Here is a 13,729-nt window from a genome sequence, read left to right on the forward strand (position 1 = left end):
AGAGTTAGTAGTAATTTGTTCTCAGGCTCCTTTAAATATACCCCTAAAACATTTATATTGTCTTGTCTCAATATTGGGACTTAGCTGACAATTTCTGTGTGTCTTTTAGTCATATTTTATCTGTCCAGTGTGTTGTTAATACAAATGTCAGGAAGAGAAACCAAATCAAAGGGCATTTAAAAAACCAGGAGCATTTGAAACAGTTATCTGCTAATGTGTGTATAAGATTTTATATTTTAAATGTTAAAGATTCTTATAAGTCATACCAAAAGCTAATTTGACTGTGGCAGTGTTCATAAAGCTTCAAATAATAATCTTTAATATAAACCTATGTAATTACAGAAAAAATATAAATATTATATTAATTTATGAAAGATGCAGTGATGGCTCACCTTGTGGCTAGAAGAATTTGACTTTGTAAGGATTCATTTAGAGTCTCTGTTGACCTATGAATGCCTTAACTGAAGCCATCATATGGTAGTCTTGGTGTTGTATGGTACAGTTGATTAAGTGTTGCCTTAACAATGTCATAGTTATTTGGTATCAAGATAATCATTCCTCTATGCTGTACTTTTGTAGTGAACTTCGGGAAGGTGCATTTTATAGGACAGATGCCTTAGACTCTGTGTGCATTCTTGACACAGTTTAAGAGCCATCCTAGGACACATGGTGAAGGGAATATCCTAGTAGATTGTTTAACTAGTGGTAACAAGTAAGTGTGACTGTTAGTTGGATTTATTGATGTTTTATGCAAAGTGAATGTTAAATGTTGTTATTCGGGAGTGCATAGATCCTTCCCTCACCCTACCCCCTCACACCCAGCTGAAAATTGCTTAAATATGAGGCTTATGCTGTAAGCACGATATTCTGTGGGCAGATTTCACTTACAGAGCAACATGGAAGTGATACATTTTAGGAAAGTTTACTTGGCATTATACTTTTGTCTTACATTAATTGGACATTTGAATTTTCAAATTTCTGTTTTTCCTTGATAAAATATCAGTGAAGAGTACATTATGGTATAAAACTAACTTATTTTTTCTCTCCACACAGAAGCTCCACCATGAGGCGAGGTGGATGGAGGAAGCGAACTGAAAATGATGGCTGGGAAAAATGGGTGTGTTGTAATGGATGATGTGTTTAACTGTCTAGATAGGGCTCGTTCTTTTTAGGTTATAGTGTGGCTTAAGGTATAACATGTAACTTTATACACCAACTCTTTGTGGTTTTCACAATGCATTGAAAACCTTAACACTGTTCATAAATGCTAACCCTTAAACTTTATTTACTGTCAAGAATTTTGCCCTGAAGAAGTAGATATTCCACTTTAATATATTTTATCTCAGCATTGCTAATAAAACTGAGAAATAGAAAAAATACACAGGTATCCAGTAAACAGGTGTTGTCACTTAATCATCTGTATATAGTAAAACACTGCAGTTATTGCTTAGCTTTATATGTTATGATAGCCTATATTCAAATAGTGGGAATAAAAGAATATTACCTATGATTCTAATTAGTATCGAGAGACATAGAAAGGCTTGAAATTAGCTTCCCAAATTGTTAGTGACTGGGGTTGTGTCAATTTAAATTTTCTTTTAATATTTCTATTTTCTAGAAAAAAATTATAATGAACATACAGAGTTTTAATAATCAGTAATAACAAATCGCTTGAAGTTTGGATAAATGTGTACCACTATTATTAAAGACATAATAATCAAAATAGTCAAGCTAATTTTAAGGTTAAAAACATGAGACTCTATTTGTAAGTCTGGCAGGGAGTTAAAAATGTGTAGCAGGGCAGCTGTAACTGGTTGACTGTCATTGCTTCTCTTGGTTGTAGGGTGGGTACATGGCTGCCAAGGTCCAGAAGCTGGAGGAGCAGTTTCGCTCAGATGCTGCTAAGCAGAAGGAGGGGACACCGTCTGCAATATTTAGTGGAGTTGCCATCTATGTTAATGGATATACAGGTTGAGTACTTTTTACTTTTTTGGTGCCCAATTTTATCATGAACTTTTTAGGGCTGAGAATTGGTTTTTGTTTTGTTTTGTTTTTTAATCTTAAGTTATTTATCATCTGTGTTAACTACTGTCTGTTGCTGTAATAAAAGACCATGACCAAGCCTGGTGTGGTGGCACACGCCTTTAATCCCAGAGGCAGGCGGTTTGCTGTGAGTTCAAGGCCAACCTGGTCTACAAAGTAAGTCTAGGACAGCCAAGGCTATTCAGAGAAACCTGTCTTGAAAAACAAAAAAACAAAACAACAACAAAAACAAACCATGACCAAGGTAACTTATGGAAGAAAGAGTTTGGTTTATTTATTATTTACTTATTTATTTTCATTTCATGTGCACTGGTGTTATGCCTGTATGTATGTCTGTGTGAGGGTGTTAGATTCTGTGGAACTGGAGTTACAAATAGATGTGAGCTGCCATGTGAGTGCTGGAAATTAAACCTGGGTCCTCTAGAAGACTAGGCAGTGCTCTTAACCACTGAGCCATCTCTCCCGCGCCAAATGAGTTTATTTTTGCTTGCGGTTCCAGACGGATGAGACATCCTGGTAGGAAGCTAAGAGGTCTCATCTTCAACCCCAAACATGAAGCAGAGAGAGTGAACTGGTAGGGAGAGTCTACATATTCTCAGAGCCTGTCCCAGCAAGGCATGCCCGGTAACCTCACCATGGCAGACATTCTCATTCAAACCACCACATTGCACTGCCAGGCCTCACAGGCTCAGTGGTCTTATAATGCCAAGTGCATTAATCCAACATTAAAAGCCCCCATAGTCTTCCACGGTCTCAGTAAAACCCTGTGAATTCTAAAAGCAAATTACTTTCAACATACATGGTACAGAATATACATTACCATTCCTAAAAAGAGGAATGGGGGCATAGTCAGGAGATGCTGGACCAAGCAGGACTGATACACAAAAGGCAAATACTAAATCCTCTGTCTCAGCAGTTCCAACCTGTGGGTCATGACCCTTTCACAGGGTTTGCCTAAGGCCATCAGAAGACAGACACTGACATTAAATTCATAACTAGCAAAATTACAGTTATGAAGTAGCAATGAAAAAATTTATTTATTTATTTATTTGTTTGTTTATTTATTTATTGAGACAGGGTTTCTCCACGGAGCCTTGGCTGTCCTGGACTCACTTTGTAGATCAGGCTGGCCTGGGACTCACAGTGATCCACCTGCCTTTGCCTCCTGAGTACTGGGATGAAAGGCGTGCACAACCATGCCCTGCCCATGAAAATAATCTTATGGTTGGGGTTACCATAACACGAGGAACTGTATTAAAGTGTCGCAGCATTAGGAAGGTTTAGAACCACTGCCCTAGCTTCATACCTGATATCAGAGGGCCTAGATGGCTTCACCCCTCTAGCTTTTCTGCCTGCAAAATATCTCTCTCAGGCGGTTCCACTTCATGTAAGCAACTCCCCATAGCAGATGTCGCAGCTTTAGCACCTCCAGTGTCTTGGAGTGTGTCACTTTTATAGTTTCATGGCCTCTCAGGGCCTTCATGCAGGGACTCAGCATTAGGGTTGGCCCTGAAGTCCTTTGGGGTGCATGCTTGTGATTTCCCAGAGAAAGAATTTAATGTTCTTTTGTGCCTGTGAAGGGTATGCATGTAACTGAGAACATTTTATTTGCCAAAGAAGGTCAGGCAGGGGCCATGATTCCCAGTCTGGAAGCATGGCATCATTTACTTATCCTTTTGTTGTTGTTGTCTCTTCTACCAGCTGTCTTTACTCTTACTGAGTGTAATAGCTGGTGGGACAAGGCAGCTGGAAATGTAGTTTTTACAGTTTCAGCTATGAACTTGCTATATATAAACGTCCCTGCGTGCCCACTTTGTGTCTAGTGTGTCCATCAGCTCTTCTCTCCCCATCGCTCATTAGTTATTTTTTATGTAACTTTATTTTTCTTTATCTTGACACCAAGTAACTTCTTTCTGTGTTTTCATTTACCCAGCCTAGCTTTTTTTTTTTCTTTCTGATCATTTAGTTCTTGTCTTTGTTGATTAGGAATTACTCCCAAGTTTTTCTTAATTCTTAATCTTACTATGGTCGTTCTTGTGTATGTTCCCCCAGTGACTAGCTCTCAGTATGTGTGTCAGTATGATGGTTTTAATCTGCTGCGCAGCTGGCCGGTACCTGTCTATCGTTTAAGATCTCTGCTCATGCGTCACTTTGCTTGATTGCCTGTTTGTCTTCACACTGGCTTAGATGGTTCTGCATTGTTCCTCTAGGGCTGTGGCTCTTCATGTATTTGCACATCAGCACTCATTAGACCTCAGTGTAGTTGCCTGTCGTATAGACAGAAGCAAGAGCTACGTTTTCATTACTGTTGTATTGTACTGTTGTCTTTGTGGTGAATGAGCCTAACTATTCAGAAAAGGTTTGCTGAGTTAAAATTAAGTATTAATCAGTCGGATTATTTGCTGGGCTGGTAAGGGCAGAGCGTGTTGGTTGTCATTGTAAGTTTTGCTGGTAAAGTGTTACCTCAGAGTGGATGCTGGTACAGCTTCCACAGTTCACCTGTAGAAAATAGGAAAGTTTCTTGAGTGTACCTTAGCAAACTTAAGTTCCTTAGACTTTGGTCATATGTACATGGAAAGACTAAAAATGTTAAAACAAAACAAACAAAACAAAATCAGTAGTTTTTGAAATCACAAGTTAATCAAGTCCTTAACTCACTAGAGCATCCTTATTTATGTGGGAGGAAGTGAAGGAGAGCAAGATTGCAGTAATTGCCACTATGTTGATGATATGGTTGGAACTCTGATCCCATTTTTATGTCACTAAGTTTTGTATGGTATATAAAACAGTTTTGCTAGGATTCACTATTTTGTCTCTTGCCTTTAAGATAATGATAGTAATTTTTTGTTCTTGTTAGTATTATACAATAATTCTACAGTTAGACTGAATTTTACTATGATATAAATTGTGATACAAGCCGGGTATGGTGGCGCACGCCTTAATCCCAGCACTCGGGAGGCAGAGGCAGGCAAATCTCTGTGAGTTTGAGGCCAGCCTGGTCTAGAAAATGAGTCCAGCACAGCCAGGGCTACACAGAGGAACCAGTCAGGGGGACGGAGGTTGTGATATAAAGTGATGATGTTTTTAGGGGAAAAGTGCTGATTTAGTACTTTGTGTAGTTTTACAAATAAAACAACAGATTCTGTGTACTGAGTTAGCCAATAAATAGTATTTTAGGGGTCAATAGAGTTGGGTCAGCAGTTAAGAGGACTTGTTGCTGCCCCTCCCTGAGTACTGCAAGTCTCTTCAATTGATGTTGTCTGGTAGGGGTGCAGGTGGAGGAAGATTTGTCTTCTTTTCTGGGCCTGCCACTAGACCACATGCCAGTGAGGGCATGGACAACACAAAATGGACTTTTTCCTTTTCTTTACTGGGGGAGTGGACATGGAAGGACTGGGAGTTGAGCAGGATCGGGTGCATGATGCAAGATTCCCAAATAATTAATTTTAAAAAACCAAACAAGCAAAAAGTAAAGGAAAAAAAAAAAAAAAGCACTTATTGCTTGTACAGAAGACCCAAGTTTGATTCCCACACCTCTTTGATGGGTCACAATCATCAACTCCAATCCCAAGGGATATGACACTCCCCTTCCTGGACTCTGGGAACCAGCCACATACTTGGTACACATACATACACACAGGAAAAAATCTATCTATCTATCTTTTTTCTTTCTTTTTTTTTTTTTTTCTTTTTTAGTCTTGGCTGTCCTGGACTCACTTGTAGACCAGGCTGGCCTCGAACTCACAGCAATTCACCTGCCTCTGCTTCTCGAGTGCTGGGATTAAAGGCGTGCGCCACCACGCCCAGCTAGGAAAAATATTTCTACATAAAATAATAAGTAGATGTTAAAATAATGTGTTGCTTTAGGCTGGATGAAGTGCTGCACACCTGTGGTTCTAGCACTCAGGAGGCTGAGGTGGGCAATCCCGACAGTGCGCAGGTATGCTAACAGAGCCCTCCGCAACCACTCTGACCCGCCGCCTCGCTTCAGAGGTGCTGAGGTCCTGTTTATCCAAGTTGTGTCCCCACATGCTTCTATTCGTGTTCCAAGTAGAGCTCCCAGCTGACCTAGCTGTGCCTTTTTCATACTCATTCCTTTGATCCAGTTAGTTGAATAACTTGAGCTTACAAAGATCCTCTTTGTCTTTGCCAGCTTATTTTGTCTCCCTTGATGTGTACATGTGTGCTCATGAAGGTCTGTGTACACGCGTGGAGGACAGGGCCAACACTGGGTATCACCCTCCATTCCATTCCATCTTATTTTCCTGAGGTAGAGTCAGTCTGCCACCGAACCCGAAGCACTTTTGAGAAGTTGCAGAGATCTCAGCAGAGTAGAGTGAGACCACAGCCAGGACGTGGCGTTGCTGCCGTGTGACGCTGCAGGCTGCCCTTCCATAGCTGTGCCCACTTCTCTTTCCACAGCTCTGGGCAGCCACTGGCTAGAGTATTCTTGCTCAATAATGTTACACACATAGGACACAGTCTGCATTCTTCTGTGATGATGACCTTTTTTACTCAGTTTAGTTCTTTGGTAATGTGTCAAAATTGTTAAATCCATCAGCAGTCTTTTCCTCCTTTGTATCATATAGTTGTATTTCATATTATAAATGTGCCACGGTGTAACATTTGCCTACTTAAGAACATCAGAGTAATTTTTAGTTTTTGCTATAAATGTGTATAAGTTTTTGCATGAACACAAAAGTACTTGTATATTTAGTTCTTGTGAAAATACGACTTTCCTAAGTTATAATATTCACATTCTCACTAGCAGTATGAATACTCTGATTTGCATCCTTGCCAGTCACGTATCCAGCTCAGTCAGTATCATTAATCGTTCTCTGTGATTTTAGCTTATATACCATTTGCTCCATATTTTCACCATCCTTGGTGAGGCTAGGTTTTTAAAATTTTTGTTGATATGGTTTTAGAAATGTGTTATGTTATTTCACTGTGGCTGCTTTATTTGGTCTGTGCTTATGTGCATGCCATGGTCAGAAGACAGTCTCAGGTATTCCTCAAAAGCTCTTTGAGGAAATGTCTTGTGCTCCAGCTGCTAAATAGAGAGGCTGGTTGGCCAGAGAGCCCAGGCTATCTCCCTGGCCTTCCCAGTGCTTGGGTTAAAAGTGCATGCATGAGGACTGGCTCTTTGCTTTTTTTACCCCCATGGGTTCTAGAGATGGAGCTTAGATCTTTGCCCTTTCATGGCAGGCATGTTACTGAGCTATCTCCCAGGCCCTCGCTGTGGCTTTAATTTGTGTTCACTTGTGGTTAGTGTGTTACACTTTCACTCATACGACGAAATGCCAGAAAGTAACAGTTTTAAGGAAGAAAAATTGTTGTTGGTTCATGGATTTAGAAGCTTCGGCAGAAACATGACAGTAGAATGGTGCAGGCGAGGAGCTGCTCCTCTTATGAAGGACAGGAAATGGAGAAGGAATAGGAAGGGCGTGGCCCCTTCCCAGTGATACATCCAGGTATACTCTGTCTAATAAAGCTTCCAGTGTCCCCAAGCAGCCCTACCCATGGCCATCAAGGTTTCAGCACTTGGCTCTTTTGGGGGGGAGGGGAGAATGTTTCATACACAGATTATTACAGATGTCAGCAGTAAGCAACCTGTTATGTATTTGTTTACTATTTTCTTGTCTTCCCTACGCCATCTTCTTATTTTTTGTTATTGTCAGTTTTGAAGTATTGAGCATTTCCCCATTATTTAGGAGTGCTTTTTAAAATATATATAATATATTCTAGGTCTACTGTGCATGTGGTTTTTCACATTTTTCAAGTTTCCTTTATCTTTTTTTCATCTTACTGTTTTACTTGGCCAAAAGTGTAATTTTAATGAATAATAAGTTAAAATTTAACTACTTTTTTAATTTAAAAGTTTTTTTTCCTTTACATTTATGTGCACTTGGTGGTTGGGGGAGGAGTTCACATTACATGGAGGCCAGAGGGCAGCTTGTAGGAAACAGTTATTCATCATCTTACTATCCAGTGGGACCCAGACATTGAAGTCAGCTTGCCAGGCTCGGGAGCAAGCACCTTTATTTACCCAGCAGCCACCATCTCTGCAATCCTTAATGGCTAATTTGTTTCATGAATTGTGCTTTCAGATTTCCTCTCTTAAGAGTTTATAGTTTTGTGGCCCATTTTCAGGTTTGGTGTGATCCGATATCCTCTCTCCCCATAATCTCTCTCCCCATGGACAGCCCAGTGTTAAATTGTCTGTTTCCTCTTGAATTACTCTGGCACTTTTGGCAGAAATTGTTTGGTGACTGGCAAGATGACTCCTTGGGTAAAGTGCTCGCTGTGCAAGCCTGATACACTGAGCTTTACCCCTGGGGCCCATGGATAGGTGAAAGGAGAGAACCAACTCAATGGCTGGCCCCTGACCTCCACACCCAGGCTGCTGCACGCATGCTCATCCTCCTGTAGTCAAGTTAATACTCAATACTCACCATCATATTTATGTTTAATTAGTATTTGTTGAATGAACTATTTGTAAAAATGGTTTTGTATTTGTATATTAGAATGTTAAAATATTTTCAATAATATGCTTATATGAATGGTCATTTTTCATTCTCTGTTCCTATTATTTATTGAAGTTAGCACATACTTTAAAATTTTATTAATTTTTTTGTAGTACAAAACTAAACATTTTAAGATTACCCCTTTATAAAACTACATCATACTATGATTATTAAAACTTCGTGCTGGTCTAAGTTATATGACAAGGGAAGAAATGTGAAACAAAGAAAAAAAATTAGTTGATACCTGAAGGGTGTGTCTTAAGTATACACTCCCAAAAGAGATTGGAGAGGGCTCCCTTGAGGGCAGAGGGCAGCAGTACAGTGAATTCTGTAATGTGGAACTTAGGAACTTTTTGTATTCCTAAGGTGGGTAACACATTCATGGGTTAAGATGGTCCTTTTTTTCTTCATTCATGATGTGGAATGCCTTTCCAGGATCCTGTGGAACAGCCCACAGGAAGTGGTGATGGTGATTCCAGTTCCAAAATGTAAATAGTACTGTAATTAAGCTGGGCTTTTGAGGAAGCAGATCCTGTTTCCGTGTACATTTGCAGGGAATGCCCTGGAGGACACAGAGTAACCTATTTGAAGCCTTAAGGACATTTCAACACAAAGAACATTCTGGCTGGCAGGAGTGAGAGATAGCTACAAATTTTTTTGGTTATTTCAAAATCTCCTTTCTCAGTAGATGTATAAGGCCTGCTGGCTGATATTATGTATTAATTGAGACATTTTGTTGTCCTAAAGTTAAGATTTTGCATTATTTAAAAAAAATTTTAAATTGAGGCTTTATCATGAAAGACGGGACCAGAGTCTGACTAGCTGTTAGGCTGTACAAGCAGTCGCAGGTGCAGGCATCTGCTAATGCTTAGTGTATCCAGGTCCACTCACACCTATTTTTTTTCAACCTAAAACACTCTATCTTTTCTACGTGAGTCTATGCTTTAATCTTGAGCGACAGTAATTGCACTCTTCTGTTGGGCAGGACAGTTGATGTAGAAAGATGCGGCAAGTTACTTTGACTCTTCACAACACAAGGATAAAATCCAGGCCCAGTGGCCTCAGCACTGCTGACGTTGGTCAACAGGCAGTGGACAGGCATGGCTTGTGCAGTGAAGCTGCTGTCCATGCAAGGGGGGGAGCTGAACTTAAGTGCAGACGCTGGTGCTGTCTGAGCTTGTGACTATGGTGGTGAAGGAGAGGAGTCCATTTAATGTTGACGAAGCTAATTTTCCTATGTGGATGCCTGCCAGAAACTACTTGGTCTGACTGTATACGTCTCCCTTTCCTGTGTATCAGAGATGAAGGAATGTAAGTGCTGTCAGAGGGGATCTTCTGTACTGCTTCTGCTGTGTTCTGTAGTTACGCTGGTGCCTGATGGGACGTTTACACCTAATAGGTACTACGAAGCCGTTCTCCAGACATTTAGAACTTTATTTGGTTGGATCTCTCTGACATTTTTGAGCAGTGGTTTTTGTCAAAAGAAGAGGAAGAATAGCTGTTGGCATCTTGGGCGGGAGTGACAAGGAGAAGGGTGTGTTCATGCTGTCCCTCGGATAACGGACTCCAGTTGACCTGGAACAGCAGAGAGAGAGAGAGATGACCAGGGGATGATAGGAAAGTTTATGATCAGGAGATCTCCCAGATAAGATTAATAAGAAATACAGCATCTTCTGTACAGAATTCATAAAAGGAAAAAAACAGGACAGTGTCAGTAGAAATGATCACAATGGGAGGAAGTTAGCATGGAGCTTATCTAGCAGTGCTGCACAAAGGGAGCACAGGGCATCTCAAGTGCCTCTCAGACCTAGCACACAGCAGCTTTGCTAACCATGACCAAGCCTTAAGGTGGAAGGAGTTGGGTTCTCAGGATCTGGGAGCTACTGCTCCCAAGGCTCTGGCCCCAGGCCATTACTGGGCCTTGCCCAAGTATGTACTTGGGTTTTGTTTTGTTTTGTTTTGTTTTGAGACAGGGTTTCTCTGTGTAGCCCTTGCTGTCCTATACCTCACTTTGTAGACCAGGCCGGCCTTAAACTCATAGAGATCCACCTGCCTCTGCCTCTGAGGTGCTGGGATTACAGGTGTGCTTATACTTGGTTTTAAAGAAGGAGCTGTGTTCCTTCTCCATACATTAGATCCTCAGGGAAAGCCCTCAACACTCATCACCGCCTACCCCCACCCTGCCGCTGCCCCTTGGTGACTGCTACCTTATTTTCATTATTTTTTATGCTACATTATTTCTTAATTGATAAGATTGTGAGACTCAAATTATAAGTTCTATGGTTGGGTCAGAGTGAGAATGCAGATAACTAGTTGTTGACTTTACATCTTTAACCATCTGTGTAACATAAAACAATCAGAATTAAGTTCTTTGGACATGAAGGGTGAAATAGTGCACAAAGTGTCTTCCATACCTATATAGCTAGGAAACCTGTTATACAAGATTCGTGTTTCATTTACAGAACTGTTTTAACTAGATGAACAAAACCTTCCATAAGCCTTACTTACATATAGCTGTTGCAGTATCAGGAGATGGCATGTACTGTGGTTGGATGCCAGCTTTAGGCCTAGATGCCCCCCTTATGTGCTGCCCTTTTATGGTGTATACACTCTGCTTGTACTGTAAGTGATATGTTAAGTACTTACTATGACTGCTATCAGTTAACCCTGAAATTTAAGATGTTTTGTAAACTAAAGAGATTTGTGAGTTATAACTTAAGCTTTGATTCAGAAGATAGTCTGTCCTAGAGTGCCTTTATTCTCATTAGGAACACAACAACATTTTGCCTAAGAAATGCTGCTAAATAGTTTACTTTTTTCCCCTCCTACATGTATGCCTGCACATCATACGCATTCAGTGCTCACAAAGGCCAGCAGAGGGCGTTGCATCCCTAGGACTAGAGTTAGGATGGTTGTGACCATATGAAGCCAGGTTCTCTGGAAGAGCAGCCAATGCTCCTGACCTTTGGGCCATCTCTCCAACCTTAGTATGAGTTTAGAGAGTATCAGAATCTTTATTTTTGTGGTAGCAGGTTTCCAAATCATGATTCTTGTCAGTAACTATTTGTTACTAACATTTTTGCTATAGAAACATTTTGTTCACATTGTATTTCCTCTCCAGTAGTCTACCTTGGAAAGAAAAATGAGAAAATCATTCAATTCTGGCATCTGAAAAACTAGGACAGATTTTCCATTGTTTTGTCATGAATTGTGTCTTGTTAGATAAGGTATTTGATCCAGAGTTAACTTCTGTGTATGAAGTAAATAAAAAGTTGAAAGTGGTTTGAATTTAAATCAGACAATTTAGCAATGTGGGACTTAGTTTTTAAATTTTATTATTATTGTACTGGTGGGGGTGGTTTGGACCAAAGACCTTTTCTTGCATGACAGGTGTCTTAGGGTTTCTATAGCTGTTATAAAACAGCTTAAAGGAAAAGGGGTTTATTTCGCTTATACTTTCAGGCAACAGTCTTATCACTGAAAGAAGGCAAGGCAGGGGACTGAAGCTGTGTTCATTGGCTTGTTTAGCTTGTTTTCTAATATAACCCAGGACTATCTGTCTTGGGGGGGGTCCCCCCACACCAGTGGGCTGAGCTCTCTTACATCAGTCATTAGTCAATAAAGTCCCTGACAGACTTTCCTATAGGCCAGCCTTATAAAGGCATTTTTGTTTTCTTTTTAAGATTTGTTATGCATACAGTGTTCTGCCTGCATGTACATCTGCACTCCAGAAGAGGGCACCAGATCTCATTATAGATGGTTGTGAGTCACCCTGTGGTTTCTGGGAATTGAACTCAGGACCTTTGGAAGAGTAGCCAGTGAGTGCTCTTAACCTCTGAGCCATCGCTCCAGCCCATTTTTTGTTGTTGTTTTGTAGCATAGTTTTACCAGGTAGCCCAGGTTACCTTTGAGATCTTGACATTCTTTCTGCCTCAGTTGTTAGGATTATAGACAATGGCTACTTTGGATTTTGTTTTGTTTTTAATAGTGCTTTCCTATATTGACTTTATATAACATCTTCATAGGGACAGGGAATTATGACATATTTTGGCCTTCACTTGATAAAAATGTATCAGTTTACCTCTTACATGAATTTCTGCTCTTTCCAGTAGTCAGTGACATTCAGGCATATTCCTTACATCAGCATTAGCAGGTTCTGAGCTCGGAAATCACACTGCAGTGTTGAGGAAAGCCTCAGTTGTGGCTTTGTGTGTATTGTTTTTGTTAAGAACTACTGATCTTGGAGAATTGAAAATACTGAGGTTCAACTGAGAAATTATAATAATGATGGTTAAGCAAATTTGTAACTTTTGCTTTTTTAGGCCAGAAGCCTGGGCTCTGGGAGTTCCAACTGGCTAGGCTCAGCCACCTGTTGCCATACACAGTTTGGAGCTGAGTAATTGGTAGAACCAGGAAAAGGGGATTTCATCAGTGTCTACTAGGAAGACCCCAAGTCAGGTGTTGTAGTATTGCAAGCATTTGGGTTAGGGAGAGGAAGATTTAGGGCGAGATATATCAACCAGAGCTGCCAGCTGTGGATACTCACTCCTGGAGTCTCAGCTCCTGTGAAAATGGCAGAATGATGACCACAGGGGCACGTAGTGAGTTCCAGGCCAGCAGTCAGCGTGCCTATTGTCTTAGGTCTGGCCTTACAAGATAGTTTAGGTTCATAAGATATTAACTGTCATTGCTTGAGAGGAATGGTAATTCTATAAGATGATTGTTTCCTCTAGTAGGCATCTTAGAGGATTCAGGTAGCCTTGAAGGGGCTAAACCTAACTAAAGGTTACATGTCACAGCTTTTCCCAAATGCTCCTCAAACGAATCATTGTCATACCTACACAGAGCTGAGCAGGAGACATAGAAGATTCAGGCAGATTATTAACCTCATTCTAGTTACCTTGAGGACCCAGATGAGCAATCAATACCTTTTCATAATAGTAGCCTCAAAGTAATTGTTCTGAGTATAAAAAGTGGCTAACTGGAATATCCACTAAAAGCTAGTTTTCTTTCCTGAATTACTATTTCTTGGTTATGACTCCAAAATAGTTTTATTTTGCACTCCAGAGAGGTGAATGCTTGTTTGAAAATTGACATATATGTTGATGCAATTAAAATGGACATACCAATAAGTATTTATTTGTTTGCTTATTTTTGGC

At 40.3% G+C, this 13,729-nt stretch overlaps 1 protein-coding gene across 1 annotated transcript in view; it reads left to right on the forward strand.

The window, feature by feature from the left end:
* Rev1 (REV1 DNA directed polymerase) overlaps positions 1–13,729 on the forward strand; it is a 78,020-nt gene that overhangs the window by 13,683 nt on the left and 50,608 nt on the right. The window contains exons 2-3 of the mRNA XM_051152758.1: positions 1,054–1,117; positions 1,844–1,970. Of these exons, the coding sequence (XP_051008715.1) occupies positions 1,064–1,117; positions 1,844–1,970 (181 nt within the window). The 5' untranslated portion in view covers positions 1,054–1,063. The remainder of the gene's footprint in view (positions 1–1,053; positions 1,118–1,843; positions 1,971–13,729) is intronic.

The sequence above is a fragment of the Acomys russatus genome, chromosome 11 (genome assembly GCF_903995435.1).
Source record: "Acomys russatus chromosome 11, mAcoRus1.1, whole genome shotgun sequence".
NCBI lineage: Eukaryota > Metazoa > Chordata > Mammalia > Rodentia > Muridae > Acomys > Acomys russatus.